Source organism: Ovis canadensis, chromosome 23 (assembly GCF_042477335.2).
Source record: "Ovis canadensis isolate MfBH-ARS-UI-01 breed Bighorn chromosome 23, ARS-UI_OviCan_v2, whole genome shotgun sequence".
Taxonomy (NCBI): Eukaryota; Metazoa; Chordata; class Mammalia; order Artiodactyla; family Bovidae; genus Ovis; species Ovis canadensis.
The window spans coordinates 17,488,000-17,510,366 of record NC_091267.1 but is presented as its reverse complement, the minus strand read 5'-3'; the positions used below and the strand labels follow the sequence as shown (position 1 = coordinate 17,510,366).

Below are 22,367 nucleotides of genomic sequence, written 5' to 3'. Positions count from 1 at the left end.
GGGAATGCAAATGTGAGAATGCCGTGTAGCAGAGGGACGGAGCTCTGCACCAGATCTGTCCACGGCTCTTCCCCAGTCCAGCAAATCACACCCACTCTGAACCAGAGGTCATGATAATGCGTGACCAAGGGTTCTATCCAAGGTCTAGATGACGGAGCAGAAATCCAGAGCAAATAAACACCTGGCTGATAAGATAAAATCAAACGGGCATGCAGTCTCTGCCAAAGGCTCTTGGCTCACCCGGCTCCCCGGGTGCACTCTTCCCCACTTGAGCTCAGCAGAGTGGCTGCAAGGAGCTCGTCTCACATCCCACACCTGCACCTTTCATCTGCATCCACTGTGCATGAACACGGGCTCACCACTTCCATGTCAATTCTGGTGGGAGAGTCTCCCCAAAACCTGACAGGCGTCTCAAAGTTAGGGTCAACATCGGAAATGTGAGGAAAGATGCAATCGTTCTTTGGAATGAAATGATTTATATTTATATGTTAGGAGACACGGGAGTTACAGTTTCTCAATGCTATCAGACCCCAAGTTGTTGTTTTCTTTGCTACATCGTGTCCAACTCTTTGCAACTCCACAGACTGTAGCCGCCAGGCTCCTCTGTCCATGGGATTTCCCAGGCAAGGATACTGGAGTGGGTCACTATTTCCCTCTCCAATCAGACCCCATATGTACCCTTTTAAAACTAAGATTTTGTGATGCTATCTTAGTCTGAAGTAATTCCTAGATGATAGCACTTAACACACTCTCATAACAACCTCAATCTAATATGAAGGGAAAATAAAATGGAAGCAGTTCATAATTAAATAGTAACATTTATTTCAATACATTAAATGCTTGAGGACAGTTTTGCCAGAAGACAGAAAGGGCCCACGCACATGTCCAAAGTACCCCCAAGGCGGCAGTGTACTGCTGCCAAGAAGCACTAGGGCTATGCTCTGCAACCAGGACCACAGTTTGGACACAGAGATCCCCGACCCGGGAGGGCGCATCCATGATCTGCAGAGTCGGTAGCCGACAGTTAGCAGAGGCACACAGGTCCTCCCAGCATCTGTAGTGGGGAACGTAAAGCAGACCGTCCAGAAGTCAAGACAAGGGCTGGGGACAAACTCACTGGGCAAATAACAGCACAAAAGGAGGCAATGGTCAGAAATAAACAGGGAGCCACGGTCCCCTAGAGTCATCTCTGATCCTGCCCCAGGCTCTCAGCCCCTGTCCCATCGCATGCACTCACTCCCCCGCCTTCTCTTTGACACGCCCTGACTCAGCTCCTGCCCTGCAGAGTCAGCCTGGAGTGGAAAGGAAGTTTGGATGAGGCCTGATTGTTTGAGTCTGCTCCAGTGCTGGCAGCGACAGTGCCAGGGGAGCTCCAGCTGTGAGGAAGTGTGACTTCTAAATCTTTGTTCATCACAGACTCAGCAGAGAGCTTGAGGCTCTATTTATACAGCGTCGCATCCATTGCAAATGCCCCTTCTTCCCAGGTAAAGACTGAAAATTAGATCACTTGACTAGTGACCTTGGGATTGGAGCTGACACAAACCTGTACCACGCTTGCACAGAGCGGGTGTGCCCACAGCCCTGCCTGGCTCTGCCCACAAGCCTCGCAGCACCTTTGGCCAAGCTCTCCTTCCAGAAGGTGCTGAGTCATGTGCCCTGGGAAGGCAAGGAAGGGCACTGCCAAGCAGGGAAGAGGTTTTCAACTGAGAAGGAACAGCAGACCCTGATGAAACCACGCGAGGCCCAAACTATCCATGATGGTCACAGGGCTTCGTTCTGGGCTCCCATCTACTGTTAACCAACATTTCAGAAACTGAGACCTGATTGAAATGAAAAGGTGTTTGCTTTCAGAGTTTGTTAGGACTGCAGCCATGGACACACAAGTTCAAGAAGCACCTGGATCGCATTCTGCCAGAATAAAAAAAGCAGGGAAAGTCTATAAAGGCAAAACCCACAAGATTTCAGTTACAAGAGTTATTTACCAAGAATTATCATAGGATCTGGCAAGAAGTGAGGGTGCTTGTTAAGCCAGGGTTTGTGGGGGGCTGCAATGGCTGCAGAGTTACAAGAGGGGACTTGGAGACTGTCAGATTGCAGCCGGCAGGTGTGACTGGTGGTGTCCTTGGTACAGTTCATAGAAGACGGCTGAGGCTTTCAGTGGTGCAGAGATGTGTCTGAGTCCAGATACTCAGGGGCAGTCTGACTCCATTTTTGCATGCTTGAGCTGCGATAACTGTGGTATAATTTCACTTTGTCATCACTGCCGGGTCCTTGTGCTTCACCACGTGCAAAACACACAGTGCCCCTGCTTGCCTGGGAGCCGTTTCTCCATTGCAGCTCACGTCAGGGTCCTGTGCTTCTCCTGGCCTTGCTCTCCACTCCCCTGCCTTTCATGAGGACATGTAGGAGCAGACAGAGCCCAAGGAGTCGGATGACCTCCTAACTCCCCACATTAAAGAGCTTTATAAAGCCCCCTCTCCAGATGATGTCCGGACCGGCTGCCTCCGGCCGTGTCCCTGCACAAGCTGGTTCTGGACGCTGCCCCGGTGCCGCTTTCCCAGGACAGACGAGCCCGTCTGGATCCAGTAGCCATTTCATTTTCATTGCTTTTCTTCCACCAACGAGAGGTAAAACCAATTTCTGGGACATTACTTTTCTGCTCTAAAAAGTTAAAAACGTGGGCCGTGGGTCACATTTTCCCTGAAATTCTGGCCCAATGTTAACTTTACCAGCGGCTCGGGGTGCGGTAATTTCTCCCCAGCTGCATATATTGAAGCCCTAACCCCCAGTGTGAACTTGTTTGGAAATGAAGCAACTAGTCAAGGCAAGGTCAAGCTGGAGCAGGCTGGCCCCGCATCCAGTGTGGCTGGTGTCCTCTCCAGATGGCCTGGGAGGACACACCCATGGAAAGCAGTGTGAAGATGGGGGCAGAGACGGGTGATGATTCTGCGGACCAAGGCCGTCAGAGCCAGCGAGCCCCCGGCAGCTGGGAGAAAGACACGCACACACACGCGCACACACACACACGCACACACACGTACATACATAACATTAATATATGTTTATCTACATATATATATATATGGGATCTTTCCTGGTGGCTTAGTTGGTAAAGAATCTGCCTGCAATGCAAGAGACCTGGGTTTGATCCCTGGATCGGGGAGATCCCATGGAGATGGAAATGGCAACCCACCCAAGTACTCTTGCCTGGAGAATTCTGTGGACAGAGGATCCTGGCGGGCTACAGTTTGCAGGGTCGCTTTATTATTTTCTCATTTAGTTATAATTAAGGCCAACTGTTAAATCAGGCGCACTGGGTATTAAATACATCATTTTCTTCTCTTCTGCCCACACAAGAATCAAAGGCAGTTTAAGCCATGCAAGGGAAGGAGCTGGTTCCGCCTTTAAGGAGAAAAAGTTACAATGAGAAGACTCATCTCATATGACTATCAAACACTGCTGAATTCTGGGAACCTGTCTCTGCTTCGGGAAGGGGAACACTGAGAGATGCTTGGAATCTGACTCTCACTTAAATAGTATAATTCTGTGTGATTCTTTGTTTTGACTCCTTAGGAATAAACTGGGTTTTCCAGGTGGCGCTAGTGGTAAAAAACAAAACAAAACAAAAAACCTTGCTTGCCAGTGCAGGAGACATAGGAGACACAGGTTCGATCCTTGCGTTATGAAGATCCCCTGGAGAAGGAAATGGCAACCCATTCAAGTACTCTTGCCTGGCGAATCCCATGGACAGAGGAGCCTGGCAGGCTACAGTCCATGGGGTCACAAAGAGTCAGACACGACTGAGCGACTTAGTACGATGCACAGGAATAAGGTAGTTAAAGACTTTAATAGCCCCCTGGTCGTCAGCCCTGGCAATGAAGAGATTGCCTAGCAGGAAGTGCACCAGCAAGCTGGGCTGTCTCCTGTGTGCTTTGTCTCAGTAAGGAGCATAGGCAATTTTTTTTTTGAGACAGCGTGTAGAAACAGACAGCCTGAGGTCACTGAGGGCAAGGGGACCATCTTCGACTAATACGCGAGTTTAATTCAATCTCCCTGCCTTGAGGGAAAGAACCATGAAATTGCGAATCCAAAGAACCCTTGATATGAAACGTCTGGGCTCGGAGGCTTTGTCAACAATGCGTTTCACCCTGTGGCTGGGTTCAAGCCACCCTCTGAAGACTGGACGAGCAAGAAGCACTAGAGCCTCCACAGACCTCGGCTGGACCAAGAAAAGCACAGGACTTCGCTTCTTTGGCTTATGGAGCAGGCGTCGTCCCGCCTGGACATCAGCTCCTACCCCAGCGAGGGCAGGGGGAAGAGGCCCAGAGTGCCGCGCCCCGCAGGGTACCCCACCTGCCCGGGGCCCCTACAGCTTGGCCAGGAATGGAGGAGGCGCTGTCAGGAGGAATGAGTGAAACAGACACACGAGAAGGGAGAGCAGCAGGTGTGCAGACTGACTTACCAGTTCCTCTTCCCCCACTTGAGCAAATGCTTGTTCCCCGAGGAAACACCATGGGCTAATAATACTAATTAACTATGGTCTCATGTTATTGAGCAATATGAGGAGGAATGATCAGCTGTCTGAAGCTTGCACGGTCTAACCCACAAAATCTTCCTTCAGCCAGCAAGCTTGGCGTTGGTCTGACTTACCTCACTGCACCCAAATCCCATCTGGCTTTTCCCAAATATTCACTTAGAGTCGAAAAATTCAAACGGCTGCGGGCACCTGGAAGCCCAGCCATCCATCCTAATACATTTCCAGAAGGCACTTGTTTTCAACTGGGCTTCCCAGGTGGTGTTAATGGTAAAGAACCAGCCTGCCAACGCAGGAGACGCAAGTTCGATCCCTGGGTCAGGAAGATCCCCTGGAGGCGGTCATGGCTCCCCACTCCAGTGTTCTTGCCTAGAGAATCTCATGGACAGAGGAGCCTGGTGGGCTACAGTCCATGGGGTCATAGAGTTGGACACGACTGAAGTGACTTAGCACGCATGCATGCTTGTTTTTAGCCACGTAGGTGCTTAAGAGGAGGTAACATTCATGGCAGACACGACTCTCCTCAAAGATAGCTGTCGTCCCCCTCTCCCTCTGAGTCTGAGGACGTTCCCCAAATGGAGGAGGACTCCTGCCAGTGAATTTGCTCCAAGTCGCTGAGCTGGGCTGAGATCTGCTCTGAATCAAATTCTCCTGGGCAGGGACTCTCAGAAACCTGGGGTCGGTTAATCCGAGCCTGCCCCTCGTCTGCCCACCTGGGCGTGCGCCAAGCAGCCTGTGGCCATCGCTGCTACAGAGCTAACTGGTGCACCTCTGTGTCACCTGGGTGTCAGCAGCAGGGGGCCCAGTAGCAGCAACAGCGCCACAGAGGCGTCCTGGGGTGGTCAGCGCCCGGCTTCTCCTCGGTGTGAGGCTCTAAGTTCCAGCCTGTCTTAGCTACAGCTCACCTCAGACTGACTTAGACATTCAAAGGGATTTATGAATGTCAACTCTCAGGATGAACCAAAAGAAACTGCCATTCTTATAGGTCAACATCTATCAATTTATCAGCAGTATCATAGGCTTCCGACCTCAAGAAAAGGCCCATGATAGATCTGAAAGAGAGGCACGATCCAGCAGCTCAGCCAGTGTCTCTAAGAATGCAGATTTTCTCAGTCCTTTAAATCTCTCTTCCATGGCGACAGGCTCAGCTCCAGACCTCATGAGTCTCCACCCTAGTAGGACCCAAGATACCTCACGATGCCAAAATGGCTACAGCAGCCCATGACATCTACTTTTGCATCCGTCATTCAGGAGAAGAGAAATAGTCTCTTCTGACAACACACACAGAGGAGGGAAGGAGTTTCCCTTTCCCATTATCACTGGCAAACAGCTCTCCTGCCTCTTTGGTTCTGATAGTGCAAAATATTCTCCCACTGTGGCCAAGAGATGGGATTTTTTGTTTGTTTGTTTTAGCTCAAGAAAATTAATCATCCTGGATTTAGGAATTGTGTCAATCCTACCCGTATCACATTGTGGAGAAGGATGAGGCTGGTCTCCTAAGAGACAGATCTGGGTTGTGTTACTGGAAGCACTTGAATTGTGTTTCCCGGGGCTATAGTTAAAAGCCTATTAAAAGACACTTGCTTCTTGGAAGAAAAGCTATGACAAACCTAGGCAGTGTATTAAAAAGCAGAGATGTCACTTTGCGACAAAGGTCTGAATAGTCAAAGCTATGGTTTTTCCAGCCGTCATGTACAAATGTGAGAGTTGGACCATCAAGAAGGCTGAATGTCCAAGAAATTATGCTTTCTAACTGTGGTGCTGGAGAAGACTCTTGAGAGTCCCCTGGACAGCAAGGAGATCAAACCACTCAATCCTAAAGGAAATCGGTCCTGAATATTCACTGGAAGCACTGATGCTGGAGCTGAAACTCCAGTCCTTTGGCCACCTGATGCGAAGAACCAACTCACTGGAAAAGACCCTGATGCTGAGAAAGACTGAGGGCAGGAGGAGAAGGGGATGACAGAGGATAAGATGGTTGGATGGCATCACCAACTCAATGGACGTGAGTCTGAGCAAACTCTGGGAGACGGTGCCACAGTCCATGGGGTCACAGAGAGTCGGACACGACTCAGCTTTAAAAAGAAGAGGGATGTAAGTGAAGAGGGCTGCACACACTGACTCTGGTGGGAGCAGGTTCATGAGGAGAGAGATGAAAGTGTTATGGAATCCAGTTTGAACTTGAAAAGTAAAGAAGCAATCAAGAATGGGCATAATGAGCAGAGAGATTATTCTGAAACATAATAAGCAGTCACAGCATTGGAGATAAAGGCAATGATTTCCCTTAAAGCGTTTTGTTCTAATTTGTGAAAAGTGAAAGTGTTAGTTGCGTCCAAATCTTTGTGACCTCATGGACTGTAACCCACCAGGCTCCTCTGTCTATGGGATTCTCCAGGCAAGAATACTGGAGTAGGTAGACATTCCCTTCTCCCCCTCTCCAGGGGATCTTCCTGACCCAGGGATCAAACCTGGGTCTCCTGCATTGCAGGCAGATTCTTTACTGTCTGAACCGCCAGAGACTTTAGCCAAAAACATTGAGCTGTTCCCAGTTGTATCTGTTGGGAATTCTCCTATGAGATAGCCAGTGTTTCAGTGTCTAGGGGTAGATGAGTGACCAATCTCACACCAAGAGGAAAGAGAAATATGCTTTCTCTAGTTACCTCAGTGGTAAGTCTTGAATACTGAAATAATCACGGTTTTCCCAGAAGGAGAGTGTCACTCGGGGCCCTTAAAACCTACAGCTTTATGTTAAAAGGGAGGCTTTTAGGGAGGGCTTACTGCCAAGTAAACTTTACCAGCTTGGAAGAGTCTACAGGCTTAGGTCTGGGGTGACTTTGCTGAAGTCATGAGATACTGCAGCTCGGCATAGATAAAGAGTAACTAGCAGAAGTTAATCAAACTCAGCTCCAAGAGCACAGAACTTCCCTGACCTCTGGGTGTGTAAGCAGCCTTGCCCTCCTGTTTGCACCTGATAACCTCCCAGCCTCCCTCACCCTCCATCTTTGGGACAGGCTCCAGGGCTAGGTACTAACCTAGCCTCACTGACCAACTGGTTCCGACATGCTAAGAATATCAGTGCTTTGTCAGATAACACCTTTCTCCACATCTTGTCATTGCTGAAAAATTGCTAGGGCCTGAACATACCCGGGCTTCCCTGGTGGCTCAGTGGTAAAGAATCTGCCTACCAACGCAGGAGATGCAGGTTCAATCCCTGGGTCAGGAAGATGCCCTGGAGGAGGAAATGGCAACCCATACCAGTATTCTTGCCTGGGAAATCCCTTGGACAGAGGAGCCTGGCAGGCTACAGGTCCCTGGAGTCACGACTGCACATCTGAGCAAAAACGCACCTGGGCTCCAGTATACAAAACTGGGAGCCTTCTGGCTGCAGTTCTTAAAGTTAACATCCTTACAGGCTGAGGAGCAGCCCTACCAGGTGCCTTCAGCACTGCCTTAGACTTAGCGCCATCACTAAAGCTTTCGTGCAAGAGTGACATCAAAGTGGTATTTTAGAATAACATAATAAAGCAAACAAAAGATTAGAAACAGAGATGTGAGGTGGAGACCAGCTAAGGGACTTCAGTCATTTATTAGTTTAGTTAATCAGTCAGTCAGTTAATCAGTTTAGTTAAACAAATACCTCCTGTGTCCCATGAATTGGACAAGGCTTAAAGGATACACCATGGAACAGAACTAGTAGCGGGAAAAGACAGGGAGCTTTTGCAGCAGACATTCAGAAGAGCAGAGCTGAAGGTCTACACTAAGGTGGGGACGCTGCAGGAAGAGAAGGGAGGTGGCTTTGAGTAGAGAACAGACAGACCAATAGAGCTGTTTCTTATTTTTAACTGCACAAGTTAAACATTTTCATTCAAAAAACATAAGAGAACAAAATAGTAAGTAAAAAGAAAGAGTCCTTTCTCTGTCTTCACACCCCACATCTTTCAAGAGGCCACTTCTTCCAGAGTGCTGATTTCAGGAAGTGATGCAGTGTGTGAGCGCAACGCGAGTGACTCCCAAAGCTGGCATGAGCAGATGGATGCTTCCAAGACGACAGACACGTGAAGGGACCAATGTCTTGGAGGCAGAAGGTGGTTGAGCTTCCCTGGTGGCCCAGCAGTAATGAATCCACCTGCCACTGTAGGAGATGCAGGTAGATGTGGGTTCGATCCCTGGGTGGAGAAGAGTCTCTGGAGGAGGAAGTGGTACTCCACTCCAGTGTTCTTGCCTGGAGAATCCCATGGACAGAGGAGCCTGGTGGGCTGCAGTCCCTGAGTTAGTAAAGAGTTGGACAGGACTTAGTGACTGAGCAACAAGGGCTGTTTGTGCTGAATTTTTTTATATAATTTTTTTTATTTGTGGCTGTCCGGGGTCTTCGCTGCTGTGCGGGCCTTCTCTAGTTGCGGCACACGGACTTCCCGTCGCAGTGGCTTTTCTTGCGCAGCACGGGCTCAACAGGTGTGGCTCACGGTCTTAGTTGCTCCACGGCATGTGGGATCTTCCCGAATCAGGGATCAAATCCATGTCTCCTGCATTACCCATGTCCATGGGATTCCTTCCCATGGAGCCACCAGGGAGGCCCCGCGCTGAATTTTCTATAACTGCTTTATTGACCTATATTATAATCCCACACCATACAATTCACCCACTATAAACTGCATAATTCAATGTTTTTTAGTACTGATACATTCACAGATATGTGTAGCTATCACTCTAATCAATTTTAGAACATTTTCATCAGCCCCAAAAGAAACCCCATGTGCATTATCAGTCACTCCCTACTTCACAACCCTAAGCAACCCCCTTCTGTCTCTATAGATGTGCCTGTTCTGAGCACTTCATAGAAATGGAGTCATACACAGTATGGCCTTTTGTGACCACTTTCACTCGGCGTGCTGTTTCCAGGATTCAGCCATGTTGTAACACACATAGCACTTTTTATCATCCAATAATCCTCCATTGCATGGATATAAAACCTCTTTTATCCATTCATCTGTTGATGAACAAATACTTGGGTTGTTTCAACTTTTTGGCTATTATGAATAACGCTGCTATGAACATTTATGTACAAGCTTTTGTATGAGTCTTCTGTTGTTTTAGTCGCTAAGCTGTGTCCAACTCTCTTGTGTCCCCGTGGACTGTAGCCCACCAGGCTCCTCTGTCCATGGGATTTTCCAGGCAAGAGTACTGGAGTGGGATGCCATTTCCTTCTCCAGGGAATCTTCCTGACCTAGAGATCAAACTCATGTCTCCTGTTTAGTAGGTGGATTCCTTACCACGGTGCCACTTGGAAAGTCCCTTTGTATGAGTACCTGTTTTCAATTTTATTGAACATATTGAATTTTGGGGTCACAGGTAATTCTATGTTTAATTTCTTTTAAACTGAAGTATAGGGTGGTACAGTGGTAAAGAGTTTGCCTGCCAGTGTAAGAGATGCAGGAGATATATCTTCAGTCCCTCAGTCAGGAAGATCCTCTGGAGTAGCAAATGGCAACCCACCCCCTATTCTTGCCTGGAAAATTCCCTGGACAGAGGAGCCTGGCGGGCCACAATCCATGGAGTCCCAAAGAGTCAGGCATGACTGAGCACACACCCACATAATTGATTTACGATGTGTTAATTTCTATTGTATAGCAAAGTGACTCAGTTATATATAATTCCCTTTTTAATATTCTTTTCCAATTATCATAGGACTGTTTTAACTTTTTAAGGAACTGCCGTCTTGTTTTCATCAGTGGCCGCACCATTTTACATTCCCACCAGCAATGCACAAGGGTTCCAATCTCTCCATATCTTTGTCAACACTTGCCACCATCAGATTTTTTTTTTATTATGGCCTTCCTAGTGAGTGTGAAGTGGTATCTCATTGCGGCTTTGACTCCCATTTCCTAATGACTAATGCTGGTTGAAATCAACTCATTTATGTGCTCATGGCTTTGTACATCTTCTCTGGAGAAATGTATAGTCAGATCCTTTGCTTATTTTTCAACTGAGTTATTATCTTTTATTGCATTGTAAGAATTCTTTAGAAGTCCCTTATTAAATATATGATATGCAAATATTCTCCCCCATTCTGTGTGTAGTCTTTTCACTTGCTTGATGGGGTCCTTTAAAACACAGAGTTGTTAATCCTGAAGAGATCCAGTTTATTTCTTCTTTTGTAGTTTGTGCTTTTGGCATCACTATCTAAGAAATGATCACCTACTCCAACATCATCAAGAACTATGCCCGTGTTTTCTTCCAAGGTGATTATGAAGCTTCTACTGTGTTGTTGAACTGGCTAACTGAGAAAGTGAATGTGAGAGCAATGCTATGACTTGTTTTAAATATGTCCATCTGACAATTCTCAGATGACTTCTTCGTGAAGAGCTATCACTTGACAAGCATAATCATAAAGGTGAAATAAATTGTTAGGAATAAAATATAAGGACAATGAAACAAGAGTTTACAAAGTGACTGAATGTTCGCCACAGGATCAATGTTACTTAGACATATCATGTGAATTTTAAATTCTTTCTACCAGAACTTTTCTAATTGTTATTATCAGAATTCCTCCATGGCTCTAAGAGTATCAAAACAAATAGAATTTTCTTATCTAAAATGTCATTTTAATGGTTTCTTAAATTATTTGGATTGAAGGTAAACAATTTTTGCAGTTGTGCCTTTTGTATCCTCTTTTTGGAGGATGTTAGCTGCAGATATAAGCAAGTTTGTTTCACTTGGGACTTCTCTGGCGGTCCACTGGCTAGGACCCTGAGCTCCCAGTACAGGGGGCCTGGGTTTAATCCCTGGTCAGGGAACTATATCCCACAAACTCCAACTAAGATGTGTTGTAGCCAAATAAATAAATATAAATAAGTGTTTTAAAATTTTGTCTCCAAGCATCCTTGGGGTTGGTGCACTGGGATGACCCAGAGGGACGGTATGGGGAGGGAGGTGGGAGGTGGGTTCAGGATGGGGAACACGTGTACACCCGTGGCAGATTCATGTTGATGTATGGCAAAACCAATACAATATTGTAAAGTTAAAAAAAAAATTAATTGTACTTCCCCTTGACTGAAAATTTTTATTGTCTACATATTGAACCTATAGATAAATGCAAGCATGCATTCACCATTAATTTTAGCATTTTTGTAGTAATAGAAATAAAAAACAAATGAAACTGTAAAAAAAAATTTTTTTTTTGTCTCACTTCTTTCTTCTTTAAGGGAATGGTGCAGTCCACTCACAGCCCTACCCCAGAAGTATACCTGTTTCACCGACAACCTGAAAACTTGAGCCAAATTTAGTTGGAAAAGCCAAATACCACCAGGTGCAGAGACTGACCATGGGATCGGAAAGACCTGCTGCCCATTCACCCTCCTTAACAGCTAACCTCTATTTAAGAAATTCTGCCTCCAAAGTTCACAGGGGTGATTATCATGACTTAAGGGTTCTTTGCATCATCAACCTCACTAGGAAAGTGGAATAACTAGGAAGATACTTGGCATGAGGCAACAGCGGACAGAAGCAAAATGCAAGGTTACCTATTTCTCCACTTTTTAGGACTTTCCTTGAGAGATGCATCATTCCCACCCACAACTTGGGATTCATTTTCTGTCTTGATGGAGGTTCATGTTTGACTTTCAAAAAGACAAATTAAGACTCTGATTTATGTTTTAGAATTTAGAGAATGACCGCAAGATCTTTCAGATTCTCAAACAACTGTTGATTACAAACCATGCCTCCAGGTGAGCCCCCTGCCCCTCCTCCAGTCACCATGGGAATCCCTTGAATCGCTTTCATTTCTAGAGATTGAGGCCAGGATTTTTGCATAAAACAGCTTTCTCTCCGGTTGCCCTCCCCCGAGTCTGCCCACCCTTCCAGCAGCTGGACACAGCAGACGGCTAAGTCCAGCCCGATGCCTGCCATCACATCTGCTCTTCCATGCCCATGCCTCCCAGGGCTGTGATCAGGCTCACAGAGGGCAGAGGTGATATGAAAGCTTGTCTTTGCTAACGCTGGTGGCACAGGAGTGGACCCTGATCTCTAAGGGCGACTGTGGACTACCCCCAGTCCCAGAGCTCCCCACCCGGATACGGAGCCAAACCAAACTGTGCTTCCAGATACGGTGACAGTAAAGACCCAGCAGCCAGGGCAGAGCAGAAAGAGGCGTCGGGAGGCAGGGGCAACCCAGCTTCAGATTCTGCACATGGACAGGACACAGCTTTTAACTGTAAATACTGCAATCACAGTCACTCTGCCCAAATTTCCCATGCCAAGCATTTCATCCTCATCCTAATTTAAAACAAGCTTCTCTCTAAGAGATCCAGATGAAGGACATACAAATAATTCACTGGAGTGTGAGTTTGGTGGTCATTTCAAGCTTCACAGGAACCAGCTATGGGGCTGGGGGTGAGGGTGAGGGTCCTGCCTCAATCGCTTTGGTTATACTGTTTATTTCCACACACACCGTTCATGATGATGCTCAAAACCACATCCAGAGCTGTGAACCAACTGCTCCGCTACCCCAGAGGAAGAACTGGGGAACTCGACGTGGAAACCCTTGATAGGTAGCATCAAAAAGCAGGGTGAAGGTCCATGGTTATTTTCACTTGGCTGACCTATTCGTGACAGTCAGGATGGCACGTTACAGCAGAGCCTGCTGACTTGTCTGTGGATGTACCAACACGCAGAGGGATGGCGGGCGCTTCAAGTCCATCACGAGAGGCATGAGTTTTGTTCCAGGAATATGTTTATTAAAATCTGAACAAAGGAGTCCTCTGCCAGGCATTTTCCCACGTGATACAGACACCTCGCCCACCGCCCTCCAACATTCACTCTAACTTTCAATCACAAAAGAGGCAGAGGGTGGTACATGTCATTGATTATAAAAATCTGTGTATGCTCTGAAATTTAAACAACTGCTGTAATGTGCTTGAGATATTTCTGATGAGTGCCATGGCTCGTCAGTCAGCTAGCATGCCAATGGACAATCATCGCTAACTATGATATACTTCGAGTCTATAAATTCATCTCTCAAGTTTTTTGAGAGGGGGAAAAAAAAGCACAGGGTAGAGAATAAACGAGAATGGGATGGTTGAGTCAGAGTCACACCAGAGTTCCCCGGGGCCTGTCACTAGAGCTAAATTTCTTCAAAAATCAAGACTCCGAATGTCCCATAATCTCAAGTGTGTGTTTGTACAAATTAGTGAATCACTAGTTTAAGACATTTTAAAAATTATCTGGGCCCTCTTTGACCCACATGTTATTTGGCAGTGTGTTGTTCCACCTGCAAATATTTCCAGCTTTTTTTTTTCTCATTACTGCCTAGCTTCATTGATTTGCAGTCTGAGAAAATGCTTTGTAGGATTTCTTCTCTTTGAATTGTGACCCACAATGTTGTCTACCTCAAACTTCCGTCTGAGCTTAAAAATGTGTATTTTGATGTAGTAGAAGAAAATATTCTATAAATGCTGATTAGATTCCGCCCCCCACCCCCCAAAAAAAACCCCAGATTAGGGAATCAAGATTTCCTTATGGGGGCAGAAAAGCAGTTTTCACTTCTGAAGGAGAGTCTGTAAAACCTGAGAAACTTAGCTGAGAATCTCTGTGCAATCAGAATCTTTGTGCAAACTGTTTAAGCTCAGAGATGGGACAGCGGGGCAATGTTCTCTCATGGTTCTTAGGCTTCTTGTTGGCATTGCTGGTGTTTTTAATCAAAGACGAGATAGATTATCTTTTCTAGGTCTTGTAGGCCACTTTCTCTTTTTATCATCTATTTGATTGTTTTTTTGTAGAACAGTTATTAGAAATCTTTAAGCTACTATTTCCGGGCCTTCCTAAAAAAAAAAAAACCCTACACTAGAAACATGCAAAATCTGATCATTCAATTAGATGAAGCAGCACAAGAAACGAGCCAAGGACACCCCTCCTTACCTCGGACAACTTGGGTCTGAAAGATGAGCGCATTAAACAACCGCCAAGTAATCAGATTCTAAACACTAAAGACAATTATATACCCAACAGACAGCTCAGCATGGTGGTATGTTTTAAAAGATCATGTCCACAATAAGCAAATGATGTAGTGACGGAACAGCAAAACAAAGTTGGTGAATAAGAAGGCACACTCTAGAAGTTCAGTAGTCGAAAGAATGGAACAGTTTTGGTTTGTTTTGTGTCGGATGTAGGAGGAAAGGAAAATAGGTGTATTCAGATTATTTTCAGGTGAAGGGTTTGTCAGTCGAAGTTAAGAGTGGTGGCTTCTTTCTCCCTGGACCAACGCAGTCTTTTCTTCCATTGGCTTCTGAGAATGTATTTAGTTTTCCGAAGTGTAGAGGTGATACATCAGGGCTACAACCAGCGCTGAGATGGCTGGGATCAGCCAGTTGGTCCACCAGCTGGAAAGAAAGAACAATGACGCTTGCGTGATATTCCACGCAGGAGACTCGAAACTCTGCTCCGTCTCCTTACCATGACAGTCACCGTGGAGTGTTCTGTTACCCCTCTAACCTTTCTGGATGAAAAGCTCACTCTAAATCGCTAAAAGGGAAGTGAGTCCGACACAGTCCTGGTATAACACATGTCCTGGTATACCAGGACAACTGCTCCACCCTTCCAGCCTTATAAGAAACGGAATGCCCTCCCAGTCCCACTTAGATCTATTTCTATGAATTTATACAAACAGCTATCAATCACTCCCTCAACAGATGCCACCAAGGACTAGTGACTTATCAAAGGACATCAGTTCTGGGTTTCATATCACAAGCTCAGAAAAGGAAACAGGTATTGATCTAGGCACGTCCGTAAGTTAACAATGGCACTGAACTGTCAAGCAGAAGAGCAGGTTTCTCATTTGAAGAAAGCCATCAGCAGGCCCCACAGCCAAGGGCAAATCACGTGCCCCGAGCTGCAAAGCTGAGGGATGTGAAGCACAGGGTTACTAAGGTTGCTACCAGCACCACAGCTCAACATTCTGTGATTCTGGTTAGAAAATCTAATCGCTACTTGTGCGCAGGAGGTTTAACGTGTTAAGAAACAGCATACCCAAATGACTGCATCTGCAGTCCATAGCTGTGAATTCACAAAAATCCCTAATTTATATACTGTTCAGTCCCAATACACTGATCGACTATAAACGACAGATTAATCAGGGGCAGGGCTGGAAAGATCATTAATACAGATGTGAACTTATAATTTCTTAGAAAACAGAAATCAATGTACGGGTTTTAGAATCCGGAGAAAGAGCAGGTAACAGCTGACACACACGTGACGGTTTCTGTCATAAACTTCCTGTCCTTTAATACTCTTCACAAACAGCAAGTTCGAAATCAAGATTTAAATTGCAAAAGGATTACGAGTGTAATTTGGTAGGTTTTCAGTTTCCATTTAGGCAGAGACGGACATTTCAAGGTAAAGCAAGAGGAAGTACTGCGGGTAATGTACCAGAATATGAGCAGCCTGGGGGCAGCAAACTTAGGGCAGAATATAACAGGCAGAAGTGTGTGGCTTCGAGCTTGGGTCCAAAAAAGTGTATCTGATGGCAGTCCATCAGTCAGGGTGGTAGAACTGCCAAAAACGTCAGGATGATCTTGTGCGTGCTAGGTCGCATCTGACTCTGCAACCCCGTGGACTGCAGCCCACCAGACTCCTGTGTCCATGGGATTTCCCAGGCAAGAATACTGCAGTGGGTTACCATTTCCTCCTCCAGGGGATCTTACCGACCCAGGGATCGAACCTGAATCTCCTGCTCTGGGAGGCAGATTCTTTACCACTGAGCCACCTGGGAGCTATCAATACGATCTTAAACTATATGAAGAAATCAAGTGCCTAGAACAAGTGACTCAAGCTATACTTGGATCACTGGGTTCAACTTCAGGACAGACTAGAAAAGGGACAAGGGGAAAACCGAACCATGCTTAGGGAGATGCAATCACGACAATTTAAGAAACTGGCCACATATCAAGTGAGGAAGGAAATGGAATGTTTGCCTCAAGAGAGAAAGGTTGTCCAGCTCACAGTGGGGAGAACCGTTTGCTCTGTTCCTCCAGGTAGATGCGTCAGCAGGGTGAGATGCGGGGTTGTCTGAAATGTCTGAGCCATCTGACAGTTTAGGAAGGAAGGCCCTGGGTAGTCTGGATGCTAAGTGGAGAGGACCCCGACCTGTCCACAGAGAGGAGCATGGCGGGAGCTCGAGCAACAGAGATGCCTTGGGTGTGGGGAGAGACCCTCTAGCCCAGCTCTGATTCTAGGAGCCTTCTGATCAGTCATACTTTTAAAGAAAACTACCACATACCTGGAATTAGAATCAATGGTAGTAATAATACTTTCCTGAAACACAAGAAAAGGTAAGTTAAAGGGAACATCTGAACATTCATTCAATTAACTATAACCTGCTTTAAAACAAGATCACAACAGTTTATTCAATTCATTAGTCTTATTCAATGCATTCTTCCAAAAAAAAGTCTGAAGGGAAAATGACATCATAATCTTCACTAATATACCCAAACTCACCATTTTTTCCGAAGAAAAAAATTTTAAGAAGGGGTCTCTATTTAAATTACTTACGAATATAACCTCGAAAATTTGCAAGAAAATGTTAAAAATTAATAGGCTACCTAATTCGGTACGTGACAGACATTTAAATGCTTAATGTAGAAACTGAACACAGGTATCATTTATACATACAAAAAATGTATCATCATCTTTAAGGAGACCAGCTTCATCCTTCAAAAGCAGTAATGAAATGTTCAATAAAACATCAGTTATTTCATCAAATCTCATAGAAGTAAGTGTACCCAGATTTTATTTTAAAAAGTGTCAACCAAAAAAAAAAAAAACAAAAACAAAAGAAGTGGCATTTAAATTGTAATAGTCTGGACCACCTTTCCTAGTCTTCTTTAACTCTGGCAGGTTTTTTTTTTTTTTTTTTAGAAAAAACCAAAAACTGGCGGCCTCGCAGGCTGACATCACACCGTCACCCACCAAGAAATCCTCAGACGCCAGGGGCATTCACAGCTGCCTCCTGGTTTACCTTCCAACACCTTCTGAGAGAGGTTCTTCTTATCAATACCATGAAAATGAGCTGCAGATGGCTCTGGGAAGACACAGTCTGCCCCAAACAATGGGGTAACCAAGGCCAAGTAGGATGCAAGCTTTATCGGGCTTGAAAAGTTGTTAAGAAGCACTCTTGAAGCTCCACACCAGCAAAGCATTAGTGCCTCACAGGAAGGTAGACGGAAATTATGCAGCTGTAGTTTCCCAAGGCACAAGATAAAAAAGCATTAGCAAATGTTCAGTGATCTGCAGCAAGGCAATGCTATATACAGCAAAGCGCATTAAAGACATTCCAGTAAAAAGGCAGAAACCTTTCAGGGGAAAATCAGGCAAAGCAGTTATGACACCCACCAACCTGGAGACATGGCCTTTAAGATTCCTGACACAGGAGGAGGGAAAAACACAGTCATTCAAATAGAAAACTTCACAGTCATTATCTTTTGAAGCAACATTAAATCTCAGACACTACAAAAGTATTCATAACTACTGCAAGATTAGTTTTCACATTTTGTATAGGGAAATAAAATGAACAAGGATTACAAGAGGTAACTGGACAATGTGAAAATATTTAGCTATTAGAGACGTACAAAGACATAACCAGTCCTGAAACAAATGCAATAGTCCATTTAAGGTGAAGTGTTATTGGCACACTAGAAAGCTAAGCCTGAAACAGTGAACAGAGGTTATTTTGTCACGCCCAGCACATGCATTGCACCAAACGTGCTAACAACCCTGCATGGAAACTCGCTGGCCTGCCTTCCTCCACCTTCATTGCTACCACGGGTGGAATGCACTACTAGGGTGTGGTCACCACCAGCAACAACGAAGATCCTCTAAAGAGCTGCACTGTAAAAGACAATACGCATTTTTTGATTGCTTATTATCTGTTAGATAATAACCCAGGGATGCTTCAGCGTTGACAAGTTTGAATCACCACTTAGCATTGGGCCCCAGTTGGGTTTTGGTATTGAACTGACAGATGTGTCAGAAGACGGGGGAAAGACTGCAGTCTTTATTACAGGCTGTTCCTCCTGTCCCCACAGTGAACTTGAGGGGTTCAGCTTCAGGTAGGAAAAGGTGAGCAATGAAATCAACACGTGATAAGCTCTCATGCAAAGCTCATGTAAATCATTTATAAGTTCATTTGACTAAACCCATTCCTTCATTGGAAGGCTCCCCTAAAAATACTGCTGATGGAATGATGCCTTTTATGCAAAGATCGGAGCCTACAGAGGCTTGAGAGACTCACAAGCACCACGCCTTAAACGGGTGCTAGCAGTGGTTCCACAGTGTGTGACCTTGAACAAAGTCAAAGCTTGGAACAAGGTTGAGTTTCATTATTTACACTTTCTCTGGTAGGTCCAGGAGCTCCCCTGTGATACCCTGAGAATCAATCAACTCAGTTATGTAGCAAAGCTTTTAAGATGGCAACCACAGAAACCTATCAGTAGGTATTGCCATTACTGATATCCTCCATGTCAAATTGATAGATCTGGATTTGCTCACTTAAAACTGCATTGTCTCTGTATTTATTAACACAAATACCTTAACTTGGCAACTCAATCGGTTTCCCTCTCGTGGGTTCAAGCTAATACTCTTTGGTGCATCTTATTTCACAATTCAAACAGTTTAAGCAGGCAGCATTACAAAAACTCAGACCACAGTGTATGTTTATCAACCTGGAAACAGATGGATAGTTATACAGACACAACAAAGAGCTCTCTTCTTCCAGTAAGCTATAAGCACAAGAAGGGTCAATCTAGGAAAGTGTCCATGTGTTTGCTTCTGGCCTCGAAAACCAGCAGGTTCCAGCCCCGCACTCCCCCAGGTCTGCTCTGCAGTAAGCAAAGCCATGTCTGTTCGAGAGGAGCAAAGAGCGTGTCTCTCGGGAGTAAAGCAATCGCGTGGGAGACCTTAGCTCGGACTGGTGCTTTCTGCTGGCAGGAATCGTGGTTCAGGATATGGCTGGATCTATATCAGTTCAAGTTCAGGTGATGAGCATTACCAAATCCTCATTTTACTATAGCTGAATAATATGTGCCAAGATAATATACTGAACACCTAACAGGAGAAATTACACTTCTTCCCTGCCAGACTTTGAAGAAAAAGCAAAAGACTTCAGGCACCACAGAACTTCAGCAGTCCAAAAGGGAGCCTCAAAGAAGGTACTAAGTCATACAAATGAGCTGATCAGCTCAGAGAGAAGGGCGGGTGAACCTGGGCATAAAATGAACATTACTGGAATTATTTTCCTTTCCTAAGGAAAAATGCATCAAAAAGTTACTTAATTAGCATTAAATTCAACCAATAAATATTTATTGAACACCTACTATGTCCCAGAGATGTGGAGATGAAGAAGACATTGATAGACACCTTATAGGTTTAAGTATGAAGACTCTACTGAGATTTTAAGTTCTCTGAAAAGAAGACTTTTGTCAAATGTTTCAGTTCAGAAGCACAATGCTACTTATGTAAATAAAAAGTAGAAGTAGCCCTTCAAAAGTCATCTGCTGATAATGATGATGGAAATGTTATTTTAAGTATTGACAATCTTATGAGGAGAACATAAAGCTATCCTAATAAAATATACTGATGGATCTAAACAGACAAAAATTTTGCTGAGCCAACAGGATACATATTCATCTAACTTAGAAAGACCTGTGCTGGTCTCAGGTAAGTAAATGACCTTTGCCCTCCAGTTTGACAGGTATGAAATACAGCGAAGATAACGTAGCCACCGAGATATTAGAGAAGGTCACACGTACCGAAGGCTTGGTTATCTTTGATCTGTCATCCTGCAATAAAAAAATAAAGCCCATTATGAAAGGAAAAACATCTACAAAACCATTTCTGAAGTGTTCACTTTTACTGACATTTTAAAAACTGCTATTCAATAATTAGCATTTTAGGTTGAACCTAAGTTATTAAATACCAGGTTTGATCCATCCTACTGCAACAATTTAAAGTGCTGAGACATACTGTGATCTAGAGTTCCAAAATTTAAAACAGCGTTTGTGGTAGTCATATTTATATGCTGACCTGTATATACATTTATTAGACTCAGATTCTGATCTGTAATTCAGGGAGCAGCTGAGATTTAATTAGACATTTCCTTTCTGTCCTCTGAAACTCCCTCCCAGGTGTGTGTATATACGTGTATGGGTGTGCAATCTGTGAGGTATACTCAGTGAATTCCTGATCTCTCAACTGTAGGGTCGAAATCTACTCAGACTTCCATCTAAAATAAAGTGCATTAAAAGGGTGATTGGCTCAGTGGTAAAGAACCCACCTGCCAACGCAGGAGACAAAGATTTGATCCCTGGGTGGGGAAGACGCCCTGGGAAGGAAATTACAGTCCGCTCCAGTATTCCTGCCTGGAAATCCTATGGACAGAGGAGCCTGGCGGGCTGCAAGTCCACAGGGTCGCAAAGGGTTGGACATCACTTAGCAACTCAATGACAAAGGCTGATCACAGGTGAGGCAAACACGCAGGTGGGACGTCAAGCACCACAGAATTTCAGCAGTCCAAAAGGGAGACTGAAAACTCACCTACTCCAACCCCTGGAGCTTTGGAAGGGAAAGAATAAGGACAGGAGGGAGCATTTAAAGGGCAGGCCTCTCCGATTACCATAAAACTACATCACTTCAGGAAAATATGAAGATAAAGATGAAAACATGTGGGTAAATAAACTTTCCTAGGAAATGAAGCTGCCTTTCTCAAAGCACCATCTCCTACCACCCAAAACCCCACCTCCCCACTCAATGGAAACCTCTCTAAGACAGCTCCAGGCCCTCCCCAGAGAGCCTGCTTCAACCCTCCTTCAACAGCGGCCATTACGAGAAGCTGCAATCAGACACAACACACATTCTCACGGGGTGTTTTTTATAGGGTTTCTTGGTGTGCTCACTGGGGTCGAGGCTTTTTCCTATGTTATTTCCTAGTTGGGGCCTACTTCTAGCAGCATCTCCACCCCTTCAGGTGGGCCACTGGTACCGTGTCCAGAGACGGGGGAGGAGACAGGCAGGCTCAGAGGGGAGATCCACGCCCTCTCGGAGGTGTGGGGTCCCCGCCTGCCTGCTCCACACTCCAGGTCTGCACATCTCCAAGGTTCCTGGCAACGCTGGTTGACGGATGAGCGCAGTCACACGTGCACCTTTCAAAATGCTGCACAAGGGCCTCAACTTCTATTACACCCCTGGGTTTATAGAAAAGCTGAAATAAGCCTCTGTTTTCCCAAAGTCAGTCCATGGACTAGCACCAAGGGAGATGTTCTCAAAGGTCTCAGGTAGAGTGAGAAGGATGAGGACTGTGTGTGGGCTTTACAGAAGGCCAGGGTTTATTCATTTAACAGCTGATCTTTTAAAAAATTTCTAAATCACATTTTACAATTAAAATATCCTCAAACTAACAAAAGTAGAAAGGAGTTTCTTTTTATATATTTATTTTTCAAAATTTAATTTTAATTTTTCATTATTTTATTTTTAAAACTTTTATTTATTAAAATTTTTGTTTAAATAGATATAAAGAAAGAAAAAAAGAAGCGGGCTTCTTAAGAAAGGTATTTTGGTCAAAAAAGAAAAAAATAAAAATGACACTACTCTGGGCCAACACCCCACTTTCTAAAATCTGCTACTCAGGGGACTTCAGAGTCTGGGATGCATTGTCACCAGGACATGACCCTGGATGAGAGGGTTCTGAGTGCTCAAGAAAAATGCAACCAGGGAGTGCAAAGAAATTTCTGGTCAGTTTACTTTTTGATGAAATGGTGTTCTAAAGTCAGGAGGAATTGCTTTTTGCTTTATT

The 22,367-nt window shown here is 45.0% G+C and overlaps 1 protein-coding gene across 1 annotated transcript in view; it reads right to left on the bottom strand.

The window, feature by feature from the left end:
- Positions 1-13,244: 13,244 nt before the first annotated feature.
- CYB5A (cytochrome b5 type A) overlaps positions 13,245-22,367 on the bottom strand; it is a 37,440-nt gene continuing 28,317 nt past the window's right edge. The window contains exons 3-5 of the mRNA XM_069568820.1: positions 20,329-20,358; positions 16,803-16,837; positions 13,245-14,907 (exon numbers count right to left, since the gene is read on the bottom strand). Of these exons, the coding sequence (XP_069424921.1) occupies positions 14,826-14,907; positions 16,803-16,837; positions 20,329-20,358 (147 nt within the window). The 3' untranslated portion in view covers positions 13,245-14,825. The remainder of the gene's footprint in view (positions 14,908-16,802; positions 16,838-20,328; positions 20,359-22,367) is intronic.